Here is a 25,637-nt window from a genome sequence, read left to right as displayed (position 1 = left end):
ATGCTGAAGGGGCGGCGGAAAACGCGTGATATATCAGGGAAAACAACAAAAATGGCACAAAAAATAATGCCCATGGCGCCGCAGTGCTCTTTTTAATTACGATACTGCGACATTAAGGACCGCAGACATTACATGCATGAATCATAGCCCCAAGATGTTTAAAAAACAAGGAAAAGAAAAGGCTTTTCCCATATAGGTTGCCCCTGAAGGGAAAATGCAGTCGAGAGTTGTAAAAACATTGCCTCCTTATTAGCTAGAATATTGTAGCACCGATTGCAATTTCTTAAAAATATTCATTACCCATAGATTGTTTGTTCTTTACAGTCAAGAGTTTCGATCAAAAACTTAATTGGCCTCTTATTAGCTTTTTGTTTAATTAAAACAAACATTGTAGTACCAAATGTAATTGATCTAGCTTTTATTATTCTCACAAAAATCTCACCAAAATTGGCTTTAAAATTACAAAATGTACCCCCATTATATGTGAATCAAAATCATAATCATAATACGCATACGCAGCGTTGTACACACACAGTCGGAAATTTACCCAGCATTGTTATGCTAAATTTATTTGGCCTCGCAGCCATCTGTTGTTGTTGCTGTTCCCAGTGTTGTTGTTAACTTCATCAGAAGTGCGATTGAAACGCAGCTTCCGTTTCCGCAAAATGGCTGTCAATGTGTGAGAGGTGGGGGAAAAGAAAAAAAAAAGAAAGGAACGGGGAAATTCCACTTTGCCTGCAAACAAATCAACTTGAACTTCCGTTTCATTTCGCTTTTTCTTGCCATTTCATATTCTTTTGCAAGTTCACCCTGCTGCTCGCCGCTTTTCCGCCCTGTGGAAAACTCAATCCCACTCAACTCTCAATTTTTATTTTCCCTTTACTGTGCATTTCGGCGACTTTAGCGTAAATTTACTTTTCACTTTCAGCGCGCCATCAAAAAAGTTTTTGTGCATAGCTAACTTTTTGGCTCACATTACGTATATTTTCCATATTTTTCCCTGCTCCACTTGCCTTGCCTCTCGCTCAATGTGTCTTTTCAATGTCATTGCACACACTCGTATACTGAAAGAAAAATTAGGGATTTGTACAATTTAATAATATAACGCATAGGAAGAAAAATAAAAATAATACGAATAAAAAGTTTAACAAAAATCTTTTATTCAAAAATTCATTATTAAAAAATATTATATTTAAAATTAAAACTAACGTGCACAAAAATTCTACAAATAATGAAAAATTGTATTTATAAATTTTATTTATATATATTATAAAGATTTTATATTTTTCCCAGTGTACTGGCACACTCGGAAAAGCTTTCGTGTGTGTTGCGCAAGGGGAAACTCTGTCTTTTTGGCATTTCATTTCCTTCATTTCAGCCGTTTTGCACCTCGGAGCGGTTTCCTTTCTTTTCCTTTTTTTTGGGGCGTGGACGTGGGCGGATGGTACAGTGGTACTCCTTGTGTTTTTCTATCCCGGACTCACTCTTTTTGACTGATTTTCCTCGACCTAAGTTGTTGGTGCTTAATTTAATGCTCGAGTGCCTATTTAAATTTTCGTCCCTCATCGTCTGCATTTCCAATTTTGTTTTGTCATTCGCGTTTGGTTTATATTTCCCTCTCGTTTCCCAGCGAAATCAATCAGCGACCGGCACGTGTGTGCATTGATAACGTGGCCAATAATAGAAAAGCGAAATGTATTTTTGGCAGCCCATGAAAATACGCCTCAACTTTTCGTTGCGAGTTAGCAATTGTTTGTGCGATGGGTGGAAAAGATGAAAACAATTTTGTGCAGCATGCTGTTAGGCAGTAATTTGCTTTTGGCATCGGAAATGGATGTAGGACAATGGAAATGAACACGGGGCTTGGTATTCAAATGTTTGGCAATTAGAACTGTTTGTTCGAGATAATTAAATACATTGGGTGAACTCAATCTGCAGGGATTATATTCTCTTAAAGGTTTTACAATGCTACGAAACGCAAATAGGGGAACAATGGGTAAGCTTACCAATTTACTCTACTTTAAGTGAAAAAAATGGTCAAATAGAAATATCTTTAAATCTTGTAATTATTTGTATACCTTCTTCTTTACAGAAATAAATGAAAACATATATATATTTAGCTTTTATGATTTTTATAAGGATTTTCAAAGATCTTTATTTTTATTTGAATACTAGTTTCTTTAAAATAAAGAAGACTACATTTTTAGTTTTCTATTCTCGGTTTTCTTTCCCCCAGATAATACTTTTTTAAGTAGTTGCAATATGGCAAAGGGTAGTCCAATTAGCAAAAATATAACTACCCCAAAAATGATCAGTAGGACATCCCATTATGATACTGCCACCAATTCAGTCTTTGGGCCAAGATCAAGGTAAATAAACGCATAGTGATGAAAATCAATCGAGGAACTTATAACAGAACCGAACTGAGCGCGTTGCTAAAACAGACTGAGAATGTTTGGTGAGTAAAAGCATAAAGATAGATATCTGGGTATATATACACTTGATTATTGTGAAATACTACTTTTGCGTGAGGCTCAGCATGGAATGGTCTCAAGCCAAATGGTAAACAAAAAATTTTGATTGTGGAAAATCAAGTGGGTCAATTCGACCGTCGAATGAGCTACACAAATAAATAAAGATAGTACTTTAGTCTAATAAATATACATTTTTCTGTTTAATTTTTAATACTCATGCAATCAAAACTTACTTTCTTACTGCAGGGTTTAGTTTTTGTATAGTTATGGATATCAAAAACTTTGTAGTGTAGTGTTAAGAGCCAAAACTGTGCTGATCAATCAGCATTTGAATTAAAGCACTTAAGTTCTCGAGAGAGCTCACACAAACAAAACTTTTTTGACTCAATTTAAAGCTTTTGAGATAAGAGAAAATTGGTAAAGCATTAAAGAGCTTATATTTTTAAGAGAACTAACATTAATCTTATCAAACAAAATGTAAAAGAAAGTAATACTTTTGGGAGAAATGAAAACAAATGATTAGGATATTTGGGAATTAGACTTAGGATTTAATTTAATAATTATTATTTTTTCTTATAAATGGAACAATGCGTTGATTTTAATAATATAACCTTGCTTTAAATGAATTTTAATACGTAGTCTTCTTAAAATAAATAAAACAAATGCAGACTATGCTGGGATTTTTTTCTCATCAGTACACTTACCATTGTTTGGGCAGCCACTTCAAGCGTATCTATATCTTTTCTTATCAAATACTATAACTAACAGTGAAAGAAGTAAACTATTCTCAGTCTACGTAGAACTCCCAAAAGTACTGCCACAATGCGTTGGCTTCTCACAACTTGGCTTCTTCTGTTGGCCACCTTTTTGGGCCAAACATGGGGATATTCCTACCTGATGGTGAGCCATACTGCCTCGAAATCTCATCATGCAGTGGGTTTTGCGTTGGCCAAAGGTTTGGCTGACGCCGGCCATGAAGTCACTTTGGTATCACCATTTCCCCAGAAGAAGCCCCTCAAGAACCTAGTCGATGTAGACACGCCGAATATTATCACCGTAATGGGAGGTAAGTCCAAACCTTTCATTAGATTAGTTTCACGATCTGGCACGTATTGCTTATCGTCTGGAACATGCTTCACGTCATATGATAAGAAGCACATGTAAATTTGGGTTAATTCCCAGTGGGTCAACAACAAATTGGTTGATTTCAAAATAGTTTGAAATAACTAAATATTTTCCATTTCCCTAGTTCATAAGGCGCGGATTCTGGAAAATGCCAAAAAGTCGGTGATTTGGCGGTACCCCACCCTTAATGCCATGGGATTGGATTTGACCCAGGCTCTTTTTAAGGCTCCGGCAGTGCAGGAGTTGCTGGCTCAAAACCGCACCTTCGATGGCGTCATCTGTGAGACCTTCATGAACGATGCCCACTACGGATTCGCCGAACACTTCGGAGCTCCCTTAATCACATTCAGCAGCTTGGGAGCCACTGGCTGGACCTCTGACCTGGTGGGCACTCCATCACCAGCCTCGTATGTGCCGCATAGTTTACTGCGATTCGGAGATCGCATGAACTTCTGGGAGCGAGCGCAGAACTTGGGATTCCAGGTGTACGAGTTTATCTACCAGAACTTGGTTAATCTGCCCAGACATGAGGTGCTGTATAAGAAATACTTTCCCAACAACAAGCAGGACTTTTATGAGATGCGCAAGAATACCGCCTTGGTGCTGCTAAACAATCATGTTTCGCTCAGTAATCCACGTCCTTATTCTCCAAATATGATCGAAGTGGGCGGTATGCACGTGAATCGAAAGGCCCCAAAGCCCCTGCCCAAGAGTATCCGGGAATTCGTCGAGGGAGCCGAACATGGTGTTATATATTTCTCATTGGGCTCCAATCTGAACAGCAAGGATCTGCCCAAGAAGCAGCGCAAGGCCATTGTAGAGACCTTAAGGAGCCTCAAGTACCGAGTACTGTGGAAATACGAGGAGGAAACCTTTCCCGAGAAACCCGAAAATGTTTTTGTAGCCAAGTGGTTCCCCCAGGATGATATCCTGGCGCACGAGAAAGTGATTGCCTTTATAACTCATGGCGGGCTTCTGAGCACCATGGAGTCGATTTACCATGGCAAGCCCGTGGTGGGAATTCCCTTCTTTGGTGATCAGTTCATGAATATGGCGAGAGCTGAGCAGTCGGGCTATGGAATCACTGTAAAGTACGCCGAATTAACTGCTCCTCTGTTCCGATCCGCCATCGATAGGATTACCAGTGACCCCAGCTACCTTGAACGGGTCAAGGTCATGTCCCATCAATTTAGGGACCAGAAGGAGACGCCTCTGGAGCGCGCCGTTTACTGGGTGGAGCATGTGACTCGGCAGAAGGGAGCCAAGTACCTGAGAAGTGCCTGTCAGGACCTGAACTTTATTCAGTACTTTAACCTGGATGTCTTGGCCGCCTTCTTTTCCGCACTTGGCCTAGTTCTTATTTTGGCTATTCTGTTAATAAGATTTGTGGTAAATAAAGTAAGAAGTAGTCTTTCCAAGGCAAAGAGTTCAAAAAAGAAAACTAACTAAGTTAAGATTATAATATGATGTTAGTTTAAAGCTACAATAGTGTGTACTATTAGAATATCGTAAAAATGTTTAATGCACTTTATGACAAGCATGTAAAGTTTTCAAAAAACCTTATATTTAATAAAAAAAAACATTGATTTTGTATATAATATTGCATTTTATCCTTTGATAGTAAATATATACTTATTCGACCTTTTAAAACGCTAATTAAATTTTACAACCATTGTACAAGGTAATGGTAAAGATGATTCTAATATTATATGAGGCTGTTTTGATGAAGTTCATATTATTTTTTTAGATTTTTAAGATGGATCACTGAGTCATTTTTTTATGAAAAAGGTTCACTCTAAGCGAAGAGAACTACCTAGAGGGCCCCTTATGTATACATATAGTTCTTAGTTATCAGCTAAACGTTTTTTGTTAAATCGTGATTCAGTACCAACAGTCAACAGAAAGAGAGGAGAAAGCCGAAAACAAAAAAGATTGTATACCTACCCTATAAAGCCGGTAAACAAAAGAAAACGAGAATAGAGAGCAACACCATAACCAGAACTGATTGTGGAGGCGGTGGAGAGCGAGAGAGTACCGCGGAGTTTTGGAGATATTGATCGTGAGAGGCCTACAAAATATTGAAAAACGTTTTCGGCGGCGTAACCGTGATGAGAGATCATGTGAATTTTATTGCTGGTCATCTCAGATATACTTGCCTGAGAGAGGTAATAGATTGAGGCTCCCTCTCTTCAAATGTCATCGCAACCTAGCCCAACCGCTTATAATTACCTCATCGCGGACCCATGTTAGCTCAGTTTATTGCGAGGCGCCAAGGCGTCCGTACCCCTATATCAGCCGCATAGAACCCGATCGCCGGTCGATAAGAACGCATTTCACAACTGGCGACGATTAAGTCGAATTAATTGTTTTAAATAGTTTGGTAGTTTGGAGAACTGAAAATGAAACCAACATCTGGGCAAACGAGTTTTCTGGCCCTGCTGTTGCTCGGCCTGCTGAGCTGCGTGTCTGCCTACAACTACCTGATGGTGCTCCACACCGCCGCCCGATCCCATTACCATGTGGGATCCGCCCTGGCCAAGGGATTAGCCAGCGCGGGACATCAGGTGACCATTGTCTCGCCATTCGAGTTGAAGAAACCCATCAAGAACATCAAAGATGTGACGGCCAAGAGTATCACAGCATATATGCAAGGTGAGTCCAACTATTAAATTGGTTTGTGTCTTACTCAATCTGATGTGAAATTGCTGTAATTCTGAAGTAATTAGCACCTATACAAATGAAATTTTTTCCATCCATCATAATGTCTTATCGTAGTGCAAAAATTAGCTAGATCATTATACAATCTGAAGTAAGAAGGTGCCAAATACCCGTAAATATAAATTTAAGAAATTCTAATGAAATTTCAACTTTTGTCAATGAAATCTCTTGTTCTGAACAACAATAATGTATTCTTACAAATATTTGTATTCTAGTCTATTAAAAAGATTATTTTAAAGACATAATATTTAATAAAAATATTGTTTTTATTGAGATTTCGTAGGCCTATATATTATGTTAATATACATCTAGAAAATATACGGTTGGATATGGGACTAAACCGGTTAGGTTACATGGGAGAATGTTCAGAATGTGTATTTTGGACTTATACAAAAGCTATTTGTTGATTAACTAAGTATTATTATTGTGTTTCACCAATTTCACCAGCAAAAAGTATGTTGCACAAATGTTCTAAAAAATAGTTTGTCACTCCCCCACTTAAGGTTTATACATTAATCTTTTCTTCGTTATCACGAATTTGATAACGATGTAATAAATTTCGTTTGAATAGGTTATCAGGTAAATGTATTCGTCGATATATGATATATGTCAACGTAATAGAGCATTCAGTAAAAGACTTATTTGGCATACACTTTTTAGGAAGAATGAACAACTTGCTCGACTCCTCCAAGCAACCCATTATAAAGCAGATTGTTGACTTCCATGAGATGGGCATAGTAATAACCGAGTTGCTGCTGACGGAACCCTCTGTGCTGGAGCTGATGAAATCGAATCAGACCTTCGACGCGGTGATATCCGAGGTTTTCCTCAACGAAGCCCACTTCGGACTGGCAGAGCACTTCAAGGCCCCGCTTATAGGTGTGGGTACTTTTGGCGCCATCAGCTGGAACACAGATCTGGTGGGTTATTAATTGCATAAGTTATTTGGGATTTGTTTAACTAATTTATATTATATTAAATACTTAAAGGTGGGATCTCCTTCACCTCCATCGTATGTTCCCAGTGCGCTGCTCAAGTTTAATGACCACATGACCCTCGTAGAGCGAGTGGGCAATCTGGCCTTCCTGACCTACGAATATATCTTCCTAAACTACTTCTATCTGCCAAGGCAGGAGCTTCTCTACCACAAGTACTTCCCCAACAACAAGCAGGACTTTTACGAGATGCGCAAGAACACGGCTTTGGTATTGCTCAACCAACATGTATCGCTCAGTTTTCCCCGACCCTACTCACCCAATATGATCGAAGTGGGCGGTATGCACATCAACCGCAAGCGCCAACCTCTGCCCAAGGACATTCAGGAGTTCATTGAGGGCGCCGAGCATGGCGTTATATACTTCTCCATGGGTTCCAATCTGAAGAGCAAAACACTTCCCCTGGAGAAACGTCAGGCACTGATCGACACCTTCGCCCAGCTGAAACAGCGGGTTCTGTGGAAATTCGAGGACACTAACCTGCCCGGAAAACCTGCTAATGTCTTCATTTCGGACTGGTTCCCCCAGGACGACATTCTGGCCCATGATAATGTGATAGCCTTTATTACCCATGGCGGTCTGCTGAGCACCACGGAATCGATTTACCACCGCAAACCCTTCGTGGGCATTCCCATCTTTGGCGATCAGTTCTTGAATATGGCACGCGCCGAACAGAATGGTTATGGAGTGACGGTTCATTACGCGGAATTGACAGCTCCCAAACTTTTGGAGGCCATTCAGCGATTAATTAACGATCCGGAGGCCACCAAGAAGGTGCGCGACATGTCCGACAGATACCGCGATCAGCAGCAGACCCCCTTGGAGCGCGCTGTTTTCTGGGTGGAGCACGTTACCCGGCACAAGGGTGCCAGGTATCTGAGGAGCGCCTCTCAGGATCTGAACTTCATTCAGTACCACAATCTGGATGCCATGCTAATCCTTTATGGAGGCATTATCTTCGTTCTATATTGCATTTTCAAGCTGATCCGTTTAGTGTTTCGATTATTGCAGGAATTGTTTATTAAGAAAGAAAGCCCCAAGCAGAAAAAGAAAGCTAAGCAGAATTAAACTCAAGTGATATTTATGTTTAATATCCATGACCAGTTTACAATTAGGGTGCTTAGTGGTGCAGTTTCGTAAGAAAACCCTACTTTTGTTTGCAATAGTCTAGTTAATTAGAAAAGTCCGAAAAGCATTAAATTTCCACAGTTAAAACGTACATTTACATTTCCCCATTGTAAAAGCTCACAATAAAATACAGCACATTTTTTGCAAGTATCTAAGGTTTTTTTTATAAACTGTCTTCGAATTTGCAGCCATTTGGTGTTGGTGGAAAAGCTCGTGAAAATTTTATTTGATTTTACAAAGGGGTTGTGCGGTTGGTTTCTGCCTGCGGCTCGAAACTTGTAAACTAAAATGGAAAATATTGTGAACTTCTATCGAAAAAATTCTCAGTTGCCTGTCCATTTTCCTCGATTTCCCTTTTTATTCTCTACCGTACACCCTTTTAGGAAGCAACAAAGGAGTCTTCATGAGTATATTAATGCAAATCAAGTGAACTTGGAAATAGATAAGAAAAAAAAATACTTATATAAAACCAAATAGGTGCAAAAATTTAGCTTACTTTATAAATAATCATTTGTTTATTATTTTTACTCAGGGTATTTGTAGTTTCAATCTGATGATGATAATTTTTCTTTGTTGGGTCCTATTTTCAACCACTCTTTTCTTTCCCCCTACTGCAACTTGCACATAGTTAACGCTTCAGTTGTAAAAATGCCCATCAGCGCGTTCAAATTTTTAACAGCAACCAACTGAGTGCCACGCCCACTCCCATTGCCCTCCCTGCCACTCCCACTAACGCCTCCGGCTAAATGCTTTTATTTTCCTTGCCGTACATCTTCCCCTTCTCGCTTTTTTCCCAGGCAAAAGGCGTGTAAAACTTTTAGCCCAACTTATTGAAACTGTTTTGGGCCATGGCCGTGCTGCTGGAAAATCAGCGTCCGTCGCGGAAATGTTGGCGGCTTTAATGCCGATCCGGCTTAAAAGTGAAGCCAAAGATGTATTGTTTTCGTGGTAACATTTCGGATTGTTGAGAAAGTCTTAAAAATAATTTTAGCCGCAAGCAATCCTCAAAAACTATAGATTTTAATATACAACTGCACCTAAGATTCCATAACTTGAGTTATATGATACCGAATTAGTCGTGGGATAACTACATGAGTTTGTGGTGACATTCTCTAACAATCTACATTTAAATTTCTAGTTTAATCGGCAGTCAAAATTTTAACCCATTTTCATGTTCGTATTTTTCGTAATTCCAATGGATGTCGGTATCAGACTTTAAAACTATACTTCTAAATTCCATAACTTGCGTCATAGTATCCCGAATTAGACGTGGGATACCTCTATGAGTTTGTGGTGACATCCTCTATTAATATACGTTTAAATATTCCTTTTAATCGAGGGTCGAAATTTTAACCCATTTTCAAGTTCGTTTTTTCCGTATTTTCAATGGATCTCGGTATCAGACCTCAAAACTGCACTTCTAAATTCCATAACTTGAGTTACAGTATCCCGATTTAAACGTGGGATACCTCTATGAGTTTGTGGTGACATCCTCTATTAGTATACGTTTAAATATTCCTTTTAATCGAGGGTCGAAATTTTAACCCATTTTCAAGTTCGTTTTTTCCGTATTTCCAATGGATCTCGCTATCAGACCCCAAAACAGCACTTCTAAATTTCATAACTTGAGTTACAGTATCCCGATTTAAACGTGAGATACCTCTATGAGTTTGTGGTGACATCCTCTATTAATATACGTTTAAATATTCCTTTTAATCGAGGGTCGCAATTTTAACCCATTTTCATGTTCGGATTTGTTCTGTTTTTAAATAGATGTCGGTATCAGACCTCAAAACTGCACTTCTAAATTCCATAACTTGAGTTACAGTATCCCGATTTAAACGAGGTATACCTCTATGAGTTTGTGGTGACATCCTCTGTTAATATACGTTTAAATATTCCTTTTAATCGAGGGTCGAAATTTTAACCCATTTTCAAGTTCGTTTTTTCCGTATTTCCAATGGATCTCGGTATCAGACCTCAAAACTGCACTTCCAAATTCCATAACTTGAGTTACAGTATCCCGATTTAAACGTGGGATACATCTATGAGTTTGTGGTGACATCCTCTATTAGTATACGTTTAAATATTCCTTTTAATCGAGGGTCGAAATTTTAACCCATTTTCAAGTTCGTTTTTTCCGTATTTCCAATGGATCTCGCTATCAGACCCCAAAACAGCACTTCTAAATTTCATAACTTGAGTTACAGTATCCCGATTTAAACGTGGGATACCTCTATGAGTTTGTGGTGACATCCTCTATTAGTATACGTTTAAATATTCCTTTTAATCGAGGGTCGAAATTTTAACCCATTTTCAAGTTCGTTTTTTCCGTATTTTCAATGGATCTCGGTATCAGACCTCAAAACTGCACTTCTAAATTCCATAACTTGAGTTACAGTATCCCGATTTAAACGTGGGATACCTCTATGAGTTTGTGGTGACATCCTCTATTAGTATACGTTTAAATATTCCTTTTAATCGAGGGTCGAAATTTTAACCCATTTTCAAGTTCGTTTTTTCCGTATTTCCAATGGATCTCGCTATCAGACCCCAAAACAGCACTTCTAAATTTCATAACTTGAGTTACAGTATCCCGATTTAAACGTGAGATACCTCTATGAGTTTGTGGTGACATCCTCTATTAATATACGTTTAAATATTCCTTTTAATCGAGGGTCGCAATTTTAACCCATTTTCATGTTCGGATTTGTTCTGTTTTTAAATAGATGTCGGTATCAGACCTCAAAACTGCACTTCCAAATTCCATAACTTGAGTTACAGTATCCCGATTTAAACGTGGGATACCTCTATGAGTTTGTGGTGACATCCTCTATTAGTATACGTTTAAATATTCCTTTTAATCGAGGGTCGAAATTTTAAACCATTTTCATGTTCGGATTTGTTCTGTTTTTTAATAGATGTCGGTATTAGACCTCAAAACTGCACTTCTAAATTCCATAACTTGAGTTACAGTATCCCGATTTAAACGTGGGATACCTCTATGAGTTTGTGGTGACATCCTCTATTAGTATACGTTTAAATATTCCTTTTAATCGAGGGTCGAAATTTTAACCCATTTTCAAGTTCGTTTTTTCCGTATTTCCAATGGATCTCGCTATCAGACCCCAAAACAGCACTTCTAAATTTCATAACTTGAGTTACAGTATCCCGATTTAAACGTGAGATACCTCTATGAGTTTGTGGTGACATCCTCTATTAATATACGTTTAAATATTCCTTTTAATCGAGGGTCGCAATTTTAACCCATTTTCATGTTCGGATTTGTTCTGTTTTTAAATAGATGTCGGTATCAGACCTCAAAACTGCACTTCTAAATTCCATAACTTGAGTTACAGTATCCCGATTTAAACGTGGTATACCTCTATGAGTTTGTGGTGACATCCTCTGTTAATATACGTTTAAATATTCCTTTTAATCGAGGGTCGAAATTTTAACCCATTTTCAAGTTCGTTTTTTCCGTATTTCCAATGGATCTCGGTATCAGACCTCAAAACTGCACTTCCAAATTCCATAACTTGAGTTACAGTATCCCGATTTAAACGTGGGATACATCTATGAGTTTGTGGTGACATCCTCTATTAGTATACGTTTAAATATTCCTTTTAATCGAGGGTCGAAATTTTAACCCATTTTCAAGTTCGTTTTTTCCGTATTTCCAATGGATCTCGCTATCAGACCCCAAAACAGCACTTCTAAATTTCATAACTTGAGTTACAGTATCCCGATTTAAACGTGGGATACCTCTATGAGTTTGTGGTGACATCCTCTATTAGTATACGTTTAAATATTCCTTTTAATCGAGGGTCGAAATTTTAACCCATTTTCAAGTTCGTTTTTTCCGTATTTTCAATGGATCTCGGTATCAGACCTCAAAACTGCACTTCTAAATTCCATAACTTGAGTTACAGTATCCCGATTTAAACGTGGGATACCTCTATGAGTTTGTGGTGACATCCTCTATTAGTATACGTTTAAATATTCCTTTTAATCGAGGGTCGAAATTTTAACCCATTTTCAAGTTCGTTTTTTCCGTATTTCCAATGGATCTCGCTATCAGACCCCAAAACAGCACTTCTAAATTTCATAACTTGAGTTACAGTATCCCGATTTAAACGTGAGATACCTCTATGAGTTTGTGGTGACATCCTCTATTAATATACGTTTAAATATTCCTTTTAATCGAGGGTCGCAATTTTAACCCATTTTCATGTTCGGATTTGTTCTGTTTTTAAATAGATGTCGGTATCAGACCTCAAAACTGCACTTCCAAATTCCATAACTTGAGTTACAGTATCCCGATTTAAACGTGGGATACCTCTATGAGTTTGTGGTGACATCCTCTATTAGTATACGTTTAAATATTCCTTTTAATCGAGGGTCGAAATTTTAAACCATTTTCATGTTCGGATTTGTTCTGTTTTTTAATAGATGTCGGTATTAGACCTCAAAACTGCACTTCTAAATTCCATAACTTGAGTTACAGTATCCCGATTTAAACGTGGGATATCTCTATGAGTTTGTGGTGACATCCTCTGTTAATATACGTTTAAATATTCCTTTTAATCGAGGGTCGAAATTTTAACCCATTTTCAAGTTCGTTTTTTCCGTATTTCCAATGGATCTCGGTATCAGACCTCAAAACTGCACTTCCAAATTCCATAACTTGAGTTACAGTATCCCGATTTAAACGTGGGATACCTCTATGAGTTTGTGGTGACATCCTCTGTTAATATACGTTTAAATATTTCTTTTTATCGAGGGTCGAAATTTTAACCCATTTTCATGTTCGGATTTGTTCTGTTTTTTAATAGATGTCGGTATCAGACCTCAAAACTGCACTTCCAAATTCCATAACTTGAGTTACAGTATCCCGATTTAAACGTGGGATACCTCTATGAGTTTGTGGTGACATCCTCTATTAGTATACGTTTAAATTTTCCTTTTAATCGAGGGTCGAAATTTTAACACATTTTCAAGTTCGTTTTTTCCGTATTTCCAATGTAGGTATCAGACCAAAAAATTTAAACTCGAAAAGTAATGTAAGTAAACTTATAAAAATGGTTCCTTACATAAAAAAATTAGCCTTGTGTTTTTTCAATTTTTTTATTATATTGTCAGGGGATTTCCTAAGATTGACATAGAAATGAAGTCAACAGAGCGCTGAAAATTCCGTGATGCAGTCCAAGTCGGTTGTTTAGAGCCAATATTGTCTTTTAACTTAATTTAAAACCAATTTTACGACAAATGTGTTTTGACAATATTAAATTGTTGTTACACACTTATGTCAATATCGGTTATTATTTTTATTAAATGTTGGTGCAGTTGGTTCACTCATTTCTTTGTTCTCATCTGAAGCAACTATGCAGCTGTTCCCCATCGTCCTCTGTACGTATGAATCAGTACATATAGAGACGATCTTGTTATTCAGATCAGTTTCAATCACTGCTGGGTAAAGCCCCACAGCAATTTCAGCCGCAAAGTTTTGTATAAAAACGGCGTCGGAAACTTTTGCAACTCAGTTTAAGGCAGGCGTCAAGATGCTGAGGTTATACATAGTAGAACTGCTGGTTCTACTGGCCAGTTCATCGGTTTTGTCCATCGAAGTGGACACTGATTTGGGACGAGTGCGCGGTGCTAATCTGACCTCCAGATTGGGTTCGACCTTCCATGCCTTTCGCGGCATTCGCTATGCCGAGCCGCCCTTGGGAGATCTGCGATTTTTGAATCCCCTGCCCGTTAAACCCTGGTCCCCGAAAACCTTTGATGCCACTGAAGATGGACCGATGTGCCCGCAACCGTGGGATAATATGACCGATGTATCCGAGGACTGTTTGCGGCTGAATGTGTATACAAAGGACTTGAAGGCCCGTCGTCCGGTAATAGTGTTCCTGCATCCTGGAGGCTTCTATGTCTTCTCCGGGCAGAGTAAGTATCTAGCCGGACCTGAGCATTTTATGGATCGCGATTGTGTGCTGGTGGCGCTTAATTACCGCCTGGGTAGCTTGGGTTTCCTGGCCACTGGAACTAAGGAGGCCCCTGGCAATGCGGGGATGAAGGATCAGGTCCAGGCATTGCGCTGGATCCAGCAGCACATCCATCGATTTGGTGGTGACCCCGGAAGTGTTACCCTTTTGGGTTACAGTGCGGGTAGCATCAGCGTAGCTCTCCACATGCTGTCGCCCATGTCGCGGGGTCTCTTCCATCGAGGCATCTGCATGAGTGCTGCGCCATATGGACCAGTTCAGTATCAGAGCAATGATCTTCGACTGGCCAAACGACAGGCTGTATTGTTGAAGTGTCCCCAGGAACCGGTCAGGGAAATGGTCAACTGTATGAGACAAAAACCATACCTGGATTATGTGAGCACCTACAATGGCATGTTCGAGTTTGGCTGGAATCCCGTTCTCAACTGGAGAATCGTTGTCGAGGAGGATTTCGGCCAGGAACGCTACCTTATCGAGAGTCCCTTCAAAACAGTTCGAAAAGGCGACTTTTACAAGGTTCCTATTATCACCGGCATTACTGAGTTTGAATTCCTGTCTGGAGCATTTTGTAAGTGATAAGAAAGATTTAAGTAGAATTTTTTAACAATTTCTTTACCCTTTCAGTTGATCTGCGAAATGAAAGCATTGTCAGCAAGTACAATCAGGAGTGGGAACAATACGCTCCTATTTCCCTGATTTTCGAACGCAACTCTTCTCAATCGCGAGTTGCCAGTCGAGTTTTAAGGGAAAAATATATGCCAGAGAGTAAGAACAAACTGGAGTACCCGAAATCCCTCAAGGGTATGGGAGAACTGTACAGTGATGCCTTGATTGGGGTGTCCTTCCATCGGTTTCTGGAGTTGATGGCTCCCCACACACCTATTTACACCTATCTGTTTCGGTACAAGGGTAGATATAGCTTTTTGAAAAATCCAGATAACCAGGAAGCCATGGGTAAGAAGCTTTTTAATAATTTTACGTCATAAAAACGTAAATTTCTTAAATCTTATAGGCCCCGTTCATCATGATGAGCTCCTATATCTATTCCACGTGGGACTTTTGACTCCTCTATTAAAACGAGAGGAACCCGAAAACTTCATGATTGAGCTATTGACTCGCATGTGGTTTGAATTTGCTCAAAAAGGGTGAGGTTTATATTTTTACATTTTTTATATAAAGTGATTAATTTTTTGTTTCTAGTAATCCCCACAATAAGAACGATGCATACCTGAAAGATCTGAACTGGCCCCTGTACAATTCGCAAAATAAACCTTATTTGGAAATCGGTACCAATCTTACCGCAAAAACTGGAGGCTTCTTTCTGGATCGCTATCATATCTGGGAAGAATTATTCCCTCTGTCTAGTTTTTTCTGAGAGTTTAACTATACATAATCGAAAATTTATTATACTTCAACACAAGCATTCAAAAATTGCTAATGCAGATAGTTGTTCTTCATTTCTTCGATTAAGCTAAATTGAACTACACTTAAACTTCCATGTTTAGAAGCTAAATGGAAAAAAGGCACATGACACACTCGTATCTTTGGCAAAGAGCTCACGAAAATTAACAAACAAAAATGACAGAATGGTTGAGCGCATAACTATCGCCAGGTGAACGAGCATTGAGCATATTTTCAGCAATTTCCATCTGCAATTCGGATTTTCTCGACTTTCTGCCTGCACAAATTGTTGTAAAAACACGAGAGGAAAAGCGAGCGAAAAAGAGGAATGCAGTGAAGCGACCCATTTGCTTGGACAAGTTACCGATTAGATGCAGTCAAGAAGTGAGCTGATATGCCGAAGAGTCCCTGAGAATGCAAATTGGAATTGCTGACATTGCGTAAATAATAACTTCAGCTCGAACAAAAAACCCAGGTGTGTGTCTGTTTTTTCGAGAGTGACAATTAGGCGGCAAATCCTTTGCCTAGGATAGGGACAAATAATCATTTTTGCCGTTTCCGTTGATGATAATCAACAGCTCATTAAAAACGCGTCGAACCACAAAACAGGACATCATTAAATAGCCTCCTCGCCACTGCCGACCACTCGGGGGACATTTAAAGGGTTAAGAGACGCAGCTTCGGGGGGTCGCCAGATGCAACCCTAAATCGCATGAAATTATCTACATTTGCATGCCAACACAAAACACACAGAGCTAATGGCAATTCCAGCCACACCACATTTATATAGCTCATGAATTTTTGATTACGCATTTGGCAATGCGGCCAAAAACGGCCAAAAGCACCAGCCGTACCCAAATGAACCAAACCAATCCAACGGAAGTGACTCCGTGCAATTTAATATTACGCATACGCAGCGAATGCAACTGATTGGCAGCGGTTAATAAATGCGCTCAAACTGGCGCACATACTATATACCTATACCCGGCCTCGCAAATATTTGAATGCGTATTCCATAATTCACTGGACGCCAATCGAGCAGCTTTGCGTGTGACCAGAAAAGCATCGTTAAAATATAAATACGCGCATCATAATATCCCATCATTTTGGGGCGCTATCTGCGGTGGAGCAAACTGGAAATCGTGTTGCCGCTCTCAGTTGAATTTCTCAATAGATGCTTATTTGTCTGCCATTATCTGGGGCTTGCTACCTGGAATTACCTGGCGTGGAACTGAGTAGAAAGGTAAATCAATAAATTAAAGACGACCCTCTAAAGAAGCTGAAATACATACTTTTAAAGTTTATTTGTTTAATTTTCAACTTTCAGTATTACAATAAATATAATATATATAATAAAGCGAATTTATTGGCTTAGCAAACTTTGTGCTTTCTTTTTCCTATCTTAACAGCACGTTGGAATATTATCTTTAAAATCTTAACCAAGCAAAGGGAAATCATAATAGGAACCACTAAAAAAGTAGCCAAGACATCTAGGCTGTGGTAAGTGAAGAAGTCCAGCTCTCTTCCTGCCACCCTCATATGAGGCGCTCCCTGGTGACGCAGGACGTAGTGAGTCCACCAAATGGCCTTCTCCAGAGGTCTCATGGATTGATCCCGAAATCGAGCTGATTGTATTTTTGCCTTGACATCAAAACTCTTTTCCGTCAGCAATCGGAGAATTGTGACCCTGAAGCCACCGCTGGTCATATCCCTGTAGCTCAAAGCCAAACCTAGCCCCTGTTTTTTGATATGTTCCATATTACCAAGCTGATCGTAAAAGAAGGGCAACCCGAGCATAGGTTTACCATGGTAAACGCTTTCTATGGTGCTCTGCATTCCTCCGTGGGTTATAAAGAGTTTTACTTTTGGATGGGCCAGGATGTCCTCTTGAGGGAACCATTTGCTAATTAAGACATTTGGTGGTTTGTCAGGTAAGTCCTCATCTTCAAATTTCCACAGGATACGCTGTGGCAGAGTGGCAAGGGTTTCAATCAATATTTTCCTGCGATCCTCTGCCAGATTTTTGCTCCTTACATTGGTGCCAAGAGAGAAATATATTACTCCGTGCTCACCAGAGCCCTGGATAAAGTCCTCCAAGTCCTTGGGCAAAGTTCTTGGTTCCTGATTAATATGCATACCTCCCACATCTATTATATTCGGAACATATGGCCTGGGAGGACCCAATGTAAAATGTTGATTTACCAAAATCAAAGCAAAGCTTTGGGATATCTCAGACAGTGGCTGCTTGTCAGCTATTCTCGGAAAATATTTCTTATAGAGGGCCTCATGTTTGTTTTTATACCGCCAATGCCAGTTTATCCAAGAAACGGAGCGTTCTGCAAAGTGTCCTAGACGACCCACATAAGAATCCAAGTCATAGAAGTCAGTGGAAGGAGACTGGAGGTACGACATTGGTGAGGGATTGCCGACCATTTCATCGATCTTCCAGTCAGTTCCGCAAGGGGCCATTCCGATGATTGGTGTCTCCAAATAGGCGGCCAAGCCATATAGAGCATCATACTTCCACATATCCACAATGACCAAATCAAACTGACCCCTTCCTGGGCTGAGTATCTTTCGACGCACTTCCTCGTTATCAAATACCACCTTTGTAATGTTGTACACGAATTCATTGGTTACCTCGAAAAATTCCCAAGTATTTTTTGGTGTTGTCATAGCTTTTAATAACTCTGTAATAAATCTTATAGAGCATATATATTTTTTTAAACAAAATCTTTCTTACCATCAAAACTGTGAAATACCTCCGGAACGGGAATATCGTGTAGATTATTTATTGGTTCTTTTGATGGAAACGGTGTTACAGAAGTTATGTCATGCCCTAAGGAGCCCAAACGTTTCAGATACGGTAAGGCATGATAATAATGCGATTGACTTGGTATGGGAAACAAGGCAAGAATACGAGCTGCTTCCAACAAACCAGGTAGTAGAAAAAGCAGTACAAAGAACAACATCATTCTCAGACTGAAAAACATTTTTAGAAAAATCCAAGGAAAGCTTAAGTATCAACGCCAAACAAAAATCGTATGGTGTGCAAATTGATAAGATTATACTGATAAGGCCGTTAAGAAACTAAACTGAAAAAAATATTAACTAGTTATTTTTGATGAAAAATGTATTATTTAAAAAATAAATTAAATTCGAAAAGTCCTTTAAAGAAGCAGAATAGTTTTATTGTTTTTAAATTGTATATAAATGTTTGTCATATTCAATATCCACGTCCTTATGTAGGGAAATGTAACTATAACTTATAGAGCCATAGCTCCAAACAACATTTTAATTAGCCTTCTGCTTTCGTTTTTTTGTATTATTATTTTTTCGCAGGACAATCTTCACTAACTTAATCACACAAAAGACAACTATGGCAAGGACCAGCAAAAAGCCTAGTAGAAAAGTGCCCAAGACATCCAGGCTGTGATAGGTGAAGAAGTCCAATTCCCTGCCAGCAACCCGCATATATTTCGCACCCTTGTGACGCAGGACGTAGTGAGTCCACCAGATTGCCGTTTCCAAAGGACTCACGGGTTGGTCCCGGTATCGGGCAGCAGTTGTTCTCGCCGAAATATCGAAACTCCTTTCTGTCAGCAGGCGCAGGATGGCGTCCTTGAACTCCTCGCCTGTCATATCCCTGTAGTTCAGCACCAAACCTTGACCCTGTCGTTTGATATGCTCCATATTCCTGAACTGATCATAGAAGAATGGCAGTCCCAGCATAGGTTTACCATGGTGAATACATTCCACGGTGCTCTGCAAGCCTCCGTGTGTTATGAATAGCTTCACTTTCGGGTGGGCCAGGATGTCCTGTTGCGAGAACCATTTGCTAATTAAAACATTCGATGGTTTCTCTGGCAACTCCTCATCCTCGAATTTCCACAGGATACGCTGTGGCAGACTGGCGAAGGTTTCAATCAATATTTTCTTGCGATCCTCTGCCAGATTATTGCTCCTAACATTCGAGCCGAGGGAAAAGTATATTACTCCCTCCTCGCCAGCTCCTTGGATAAAGTCCTCTATGTCCTTGGCTAAAGCTTTCGGTTCCTGATTAATGTGCATACCTCCCACCTCGATTACGTTCGGTGCATAAGGCCGTGGTGGAGCCAATGTAAAATGTTGATTTACCAAAATCAAGGCGAAATTTTTGGATATCTCCGACAAAGGCCGCTTGTCGGCAATTTTCGGGAAGTACTTCCTGTACAGGGCCTGATGTTTCTGCTCATGACGCCACTTCCAATTAATCCAGGCAATTGAGCGATCCACAAAGTGCGCCAGACGACCGCCGTAGGTTTGAAGATCGTGCCAGTAAATGGACGGGGACTGGAGGTATGACATCGGTGATACATTACCCACTAGCTCGTCAATCTTCCAGTCGGTTCCATATGAAGCGATTCCAATTATTGGGGCATCGAAGTAGGCTGCCAAGCCAAAGAGAGCATCTAGTCGCCAAAGATCCGCAATTATCAGGTCGAACTGAGCCTTTCCTGGCTTCAGAATCTCTCGACGCACTCCGTCATTGTTCAGCACTTTTTTTACAAGTTCAAGATTGTAGTTGTTGATGTATTCATTGTCTGCCCACGTGCTCTTGGCCGTGCTTAAAGAATGTATAAGTTCTGAAAGAAATTTTAAGATAAGTACTTCAGACGAACAATAACGATGACATGGGGTTTTTAAGCCATTATATGAGCTTTTACTAATGATGTGGGCAGTTTTTAGTCAAAAAAGACCAGAATGATTACAGTAAACGGTAATACTTACCCTCAATGTTTTCGAATAGCTCCGGAACATAAATGTCGTGAATATTATTCACAGATTCCTTCGATTGAAACGGACTTACAGAGGTAATTTCATGGCCCAAAGAGGCCAAGCTTTTTAGGTAGGGAAGAGCGTGATAGTAGTGCGAATGGCTGGGTATGGGTAACAAGGCCAGGATGCGGGCTCCTTCCAAAAAACCAGGCAGAAGGGCCACCAACAAAAGGATTGATTTCGGAACCAATATATTAGGACTGGCCATGCTTTAGCCTCGAGTGTTAGCGAGAGACTGTCTGCTGGAACTCAGCCAAATTATTATTTCTGATTGATAAGAATAATCAACAATCGTCTACAGACAATAAATTATACAGTTGCCTTGCTGGTTAGCTTACAATTTGGGAAGTACCATACCTCGGTTGATTGTAAATCAATATTATTACTGACCTATACAAATAATTATAGACTAGCAAGAATAATTTTGATTTTGGTTTATTTATACCTATGTTTAATACACAGCTTTACCACATCGTAAAAGTTCAATTTTTGTCTCACTTTCTAATGGGTCTTTTGCTTTTTCTTTGAGTTACCACAACCAGCTACCTTAGCAATTTTCCATAAAACATAGAGAGTGATTGAGAGAACTAGGAGAGCTCCTGCAAAGAGGGTTCCTATGACATCCAAGCTGTGGTAGGCAAAGAAACCCAAATCCTGGCCAGCCACTCGCATATGGTAAGCTCCCTTGTGCCGTAGAACATACTCTGTCCACCAGATGGCAGTCTCAAGAGGAGTCATGGGCTGATCCCGATATCGATCCGATATCTGCCTCGCCGTCTCCGCAAATTTCGGCTCCTTGACCAACCGCTCGATAGTCCTTTTAAATTCCTGTTGGGTCATTGCCTTATGATCCAAGCCCAATCCAAATCCTGCCTGCGTTGCCCGCTTTACATTCAAGAACTGATCGTAGAAGAAGGGCAGACCCAAAACGGGCTTCCCATGATGAATGCTCTCGATGGTGCTCAGCAAGCCGCCGTGGGTGATGAAGAGCCTGACCTTGGGGTGGGCCAGGATATCCGGCTGAGGGAACCATTTGCTGATGAAAACATTGGAGGGCTTTCCAGGCAACTTGTCGTCCTCAAATTTCCACAGTACTCGTTGGGGCAGACTGGCAAAGGTCTTCAGAATTAGTTCCCTTCTCTCTGCCGGCAGATCCTTGCTCTTAACATTGGAGCCCAGGGAGAAGTAGATCACGCCCTGCTCCCCGGAACTCTGAATAAACTCCTCCAAGTCCTTGGGCAAAGGCGCAGGCTTGTGGGATATATGCAGACCGCCAACCTGGATCATATTCGGAACGTAGGGCCTGGGAAAGCTCAGGGAAAAGTGCTGATTGAGAAGCACCAGGGAGAAATTCCTGTTCAAATCGGTGAGAGCAACCCTTTTTGAGGCCACGGGGAAGTATTTCTTGTACAATTTCTCCTGCTCTGGCATATGCACCAATCTATAGTTGAGCCAGGCAATGGTTGTATCTATAAAGTTAGTCACACGCTCCCCGAAAGTCATTCGATCCGTAAGACCCGCCGTTACCAGGGGAATGTACGACAGAGGTGATACATTGCCAACCAGTTCATCAATATTCCAGTCGGTGCCAAAGGTGGAAATGCCTATAATAGGTGCATTAAAGTGAGCCGCAAATCCGTAGTAGGCATCCGAGCGAAGAGCCTCCACAATAATAAGATCAAAGTGATCCTTTCCAGGAGGCAAAAGGGTTTCGGTCACTTCCTTGTTAGTGAGAACTGAGCGGGTGACGTCCACAAAGAATTTGTTTACGAAATTGTTCTCCTGCCACAAGTTCATTGGATCGTTCAGCTCATTTATGATATCTGCAAAAAGGTTTAAGTCTTATACAATGTAAACCTCACAGATATATTTCTACTTTTCCTACCATTGTAATTTTCAAACACTTCCGGTATGGGAATATCTCTAAAGTTATTCACCGGTTTCTTCTGCGGAAAGGCATTAATCGAGGTCACCTGGTGACCCCGTGAAGCCAATTCCTTTAGATAGGGTACCACATTGATGTACTGCGATGGTCCTGGAAACGGAAATACGGCCAAAATTCTGGCAGCCTGAAGACAAGCAGGCAGTATCAGCAGCAGAACACCTAATTGAAGAGCCAGCATCCTAAAAATCGTCCGATCTAAGCAAACTCAGGCTAAAAACTAAATAAGTAAACGCATAATCAGCATGGCATGAGGCTATTAGATAACACCCTGAGCCCCCGACATGCGATAGCAATTCTCGACAGTTGCGATTACGGAAATTTCGTAGGCGATCCACATCTCAGCGTCGCACCCCATCTCAATTTTGCTTCCGATCTTAACCCCTTTAATGCCACAATCAAAAAGCATCATTGCTCTGCTCTTCTGAATTAACAATGGATTCCAGTCGTAAAAAAACAAAGTAAGTTTGGTTCTTAAAGTTCTAGTACAGGAACACTGTCAAATTTCTTCATATAGCTTTTTTGTTAGTACTAACCAAGGAATATTTATTTACAAATAAATATATTAATATGCCCACTTATTTTTCAGAGTGTTTAACCTTTCATAGTGATGACTTTATATACATTTTTAGACAAAGTCTGAGGTTCATGCGTGCACAAAAATCATTATGATAGCTTTTGACGTTTTGACAGTAAACTTTTTGTAATGAATATTTAAACCTTCTTACCCTTTTACCATATGGCTTAAAAAAAGAAAAACCATCTTTCAACTTCAACTACTTCAATCGGTTTATCCCAACTCCAACCAAAAGCGGCTTCATATGTGTTTTAATTGGAATAAAAAATATACTTAGTATAAGTATTATGTTTAAGTGCTAATAACAGAACAAATAATTTCAAATGTATATCAAGATCGGTGGCGGCATAAACTCGACTAGTTAATAGAATATAATTGGTTACTGGGTCTTCAATTTACTAGACCCCTTAAAGAGCTTGTAGATGATATGTCTGAGACCCCTTACAAGGCAGTTCAGTGCAGTCACGAAGCTCAGTAGGAACGCAACTGCGAATGCGATGATCAGACCACAGGTGTCGAGACCATGAAGCTGGATAAAGTCCAGATCCCGGGAGGTACATCTCAAGTGGTTGGCGCCCTTGTGCCTCAAAACGTATTCTGTCCACCAAATGGCTCGCTCCAAAGCAGTTTCCTTCTGATCGCGGAATAACTTGGACTTACTTTGAGCTGCTTCGGCATAGCTGGGCTTACTCAGCAGCTCCTGGATCAGAGAAGTGAGTTCTGTGGCATTGGCACTCCATATATCCGCACTAAGGCCATAGCCCGCCTTCTTGGCCCTCTGAACATTCAAGTGCTGATCGTAGAAAACTGGCAGGCCCAAGACGGGCTTTCCAAAATAAATACTCTCGATGGTGCTCAACAAACCACCGTGGGTGATGAAGAGCCTCACATTAGGATGGGCCAGGATATCAGGTTGGGGGAACCACTTGCTAATAAACACATTCGATGGCTTTTCCGGCAGCTGATCGACCTCGAACTTCCACAAAACCCGCTGAGGCAGACTGGCAAAGGTTTCCATTAGGACTTTACGAGTGGCTGGCGGTAGGTCAACGCTCTTGATATTAGAACCCATGGAGAAATATATTACTCCTTGAGATGATTGCTTTACGAAATCCTCTAGTTCCTGCGGTAAAGGCTGAACCTTTCGCTGCTGTTGTAAATGAAGGCCCCCAACCTCAATCATATTGGGCAAATAGGGTCGTGGGTAGCTTAGTGAAAAGTGCTGTCCCAGCAGCATAAGTGAAAAGCTATCCAAAACTTCTTCTAGAGATATCCTAGCATTTGGAAAGTATTTGGCATACAAATCCCGCTGAGTGGGCAGATGAACAATCCTTTTGTGCAGCCACATTAGTAAAGCCTCCCCCACATTCCGCAGACGTTCCTCGAAATCCATTCGCTCTGTTCGCGATGAAAGCAGCATGGGATTAAAGGATAATGGTGATATATTGCCCATCAACTCATCGATGTGGGTATCTGTGCCGTAGGATGAGATTCCTATGGTCTGGGCACCGAAATGTTGGGCTAAGCCGAAGAGCGCCTCGGTTTGAACCGTTTCCATGATAACCAGATCGAAACTCTCCTTGCTGTTCAGCAAATCCTTTACAGCTGGATCATCCAGAACACTGGTGGTCAGAAGATTCAGGAACTCCGTGGTCATTGACAAGACTTTCCATTTACTAGCCGCCTGGTTGTAGACCATGTCTCCAAATGCTGTTATATTAAGTTTGTTAAATTGAATTCATAAAGTATTTTTTAGTGTTTTTAAACCTCTGTATATAAATACACTTCTTTTAAAGATCTCTCTTACCTGCCATTATTTCGTGAATTTTTCTGGCACCAATCACTCGAAAGTTTGGTTCGGCTTTATCGCTGCCGAATGTATTGATCACGGTGACATTATGACCTCTTTGGGCCAGTTCCTTGAGATACTGCTCGGCAAATATGTACTGCGATCGGCCGGGGAAGGGAAACACGGCCAAGATGCGGGAACTTTGAACCCCTTCGTCGGCAGTGGCGCTTAACAGCAATACCAGGCCAAATAGCAGAAGGCCCAGACCAGTGCCAGAACATATTTTAGCCATTCCACTGGCAACCACAGCGATTCGCTGACAAACGACAACTAATCTCACATAAAAACTTTTCTATATATAATTATCGGCGGGTGCCGATCCGAAGAATCGCGCAAAATTTGCTCATTCTACACACAGTAAGTTCACTGAAGCGAGGCAGAAACCAATTTTTTGTATGCTCAACAAAACTCTCTCTTCCTGTGTTTTTAAATTTTATGCACATATATTATTTTTTGGCGTCACCGGCTTGACACAAAAAACTTTGTTGATTGTTTACACACAAAGCTCAGTTGTTATGCAAGCGATAAGAGAAAAAATACTGCTCTTTCTCTTCATTTGGCTCTCTTAGGCTATCGCTTTATCGCCATTTGACTCTCTAATT

At 40.3% G+C, this 25,637-nt stretch overlaps 7 protein-coding genes and 1 long non-coding RNA gene across 12 annotated transcripts; 3 read left to right on the top strand and 5 right to left on the bottom strand.

Annotated features, from left to right (window-relative positions):
• Positions 1-3,279: 3,279 nt before the first annotated feature.
• LOC108024406 (UDP-glucosyltransferase 2) lies at positions 3,280-5,152 on the top strand. Its single transcript, XM_017094318.3, has 2 exons — positions 3,280-3,540; positions 3,724-5,152. Exons 1-2 carry the CDS (start codon positions 3,297-3,299, stop codon positions 5,046-5,048), a joined length of 1,569 nt encoding a protein of 522 aa, XP_016949807.1. The 5' UTR covers positions 3,280-3,296; the 3' UTR covers positions 5,049-5,152.
• A 694-nt stretch (positions 5,153-5,846) lies between these two features.
• LOC108024814 (UDP-glycosyltransferase UGT5) lies at positions 5,847-8,590 on the top strand. Its single transcript, XM_017094939.2, has 3 exons — positions 5,847-6,251; positions 6,978-7,237; positions 7,307-8,590. The coding sequence occupies exons 1-3, from the start codon at positions 5,999-6,001 to the stop codon at positions 8,378-8,380; spliced, it is 1,587 nt and encodes a 528-aa protein (XP_016950428.1). The 5' UTR covers positions 5,847-5,998; the 3' UTR covers positions 8,381-8,590.
• Positions 8,591-9,792: 1,202 nt separating this feature from the next.
• Positions 9,793-12,969, bottom strand: LOC127011511 (uncharacterized). 5 transcript variants are annotated; one of them, XR_007764510.1, is made up of 5 exons: positions 12,908-12,969; positions 11,824-11,950; positions 10,802-10,865; positions 10,293-10,419; positions 9,793-9,909 (listed from the first exon to the last, which is right to left on the bottom strand). It is a non-coding gene; the product is annotated as an uncharacterized LOC127011511 (long non-coding RNA). The 5 variants fall into 5 exon arrangements; XR_007764507.1 differs by lacking the exon at positions 12,908-12,969 and adding an exon at positions 12,333-12,530; XR_007764508.1 differs by lacking the exons at positions 10,802-10,865; positions 12,908-12,969 and adding an exon at positions 11,377-11,440 and having other exon boundaries at positions 11,824-12,298.
• Positions 12,970-13,974: 1,005 nt separating this feature from the next.
• Positions 13,975-15,890, top strand: LOC108024806 (juvenile hormone esterase). Its single transcript, XM_017094928.3, has 4 exons — positions 13,975-15,016; positions 15,073-15,402; positions 15,461-15,593; positions 15,649-15,890. Exons 1-4 carry the CDS (start codon positions 14,002-14,004, stop codon positions 15,821-15,823), a joined length of 1,653 nt encoding a protein of 550 aa, XP_016950417.1. The 5' UTR covers positions 13,975-14,001; the 3' UTR covers positions 15,824-15,890.
• A 1,330-nt stretch (positions 15,891-17,220) lies between these two features.
• Positions 17,221-18,842, bottom strand: LOC108024319 (UDP-glycosyltransferase UGT5-like). The gene is made up of 2 exons (XM_017094221.2): positions 18,593-18,842; positions 17,221-18,539 (listed from the first exon to the last, which is right to left on the bottom strand). Exons 1-2 carry the CDS (start codon positions 18,840-18,842, stop codon positions 17,221-17,223), a joined length of 1,569 nt encoding a protein of 522 aa, XP_016949710.2.
• A 173-nt stretch (positions 18,843-19,015) lies between these two features.
• Positions 19,016-20,969, bottom strand: LOC108024782 (UDP-glucosyltransferase 2). Its single transcript, XM_017094898.3, has 2 exons — positions 20,620-20,969; positions 19,016-20,474 (listed from the first exon to the last, which is right to left on the bottom strand). The coding sequence occupies exons 1-2, from the start codon at positions 20,873-20,875 to the stop codon at positions 19,144-19,146; spliced, it is 1,587 nt and encodes a 528-aa protein (XP_016950387.1). The 5' UTR covers positions 20,876-20,969; the 3' UTR covers positions 19,016-19,143.
• A 117-nt stretch (positions 20,970-21,086) lies between these two features.
• Positions 21,087-22,806, bottom strand: LOC108024783 (UDP-glycosyltransferase UGT5). Its single transcript, XM_017094899.3, has 2 exons — positions 22,553-22,806; positions 21,087-22,490 (listed from the first exon to the last, which is right to left on the bottom strand). Exons 1-2 carry the CDS (start codon positions 22,788-22,790, stop codon positions 21,169-21,171), a joined length of 1,560 nt encoding a protein of 519 aa, XP_016950388.1. The 5' UTR covers positions 22,791-22,806; the 3' UTR covers positions 21,087-21,168.
• Positions 22,807-23,431: 625 nt separating this feature from the next.
• On the bottom strand, positions 23,432-25,506 carry LOC108024843 (UDP-glucosyltransferase 2). Its single transcript, XM_017094981.3, has 2 exons — positions 24,994-25,506; positions 23,432-24,896 (listed from the first exon to the last, which is right to left on the bottom strand). The coding sequence occupies exons 1-2, from the start codon at positions 25,265-25,267 to the stop codon at positions 23,566-23,568; spliced, it is 1,605 nt and encodes a 534-aa protein (XP_016950470.1). The 5' UTR covers positions 25,268-25,506; the 3' UTR covers positions 23,432-23,565.
• Between the last annotated feature and the right edge of the window lie 131 nt (positions 25,507-25,637).

The sequence above is a fragment of the Drosophila biarmipes genome, chromosome 3R (genome assembly GCF_025231255.1).
Source record: "Drosophila biarmipes strain raj3 chromosome 3R, RU_DBia_V1.1, whole genome shotgun sequence".
Taxonomy (NCBI): Eukaryota; Metazoa; Arthropoda; class Insecta; order Diptera; family Drosophilidae; genus Drosophila; species Drosophila biarmipes.
This window is presented reverse-complemented; position numbering and strand designations above follow the sequence as displayed.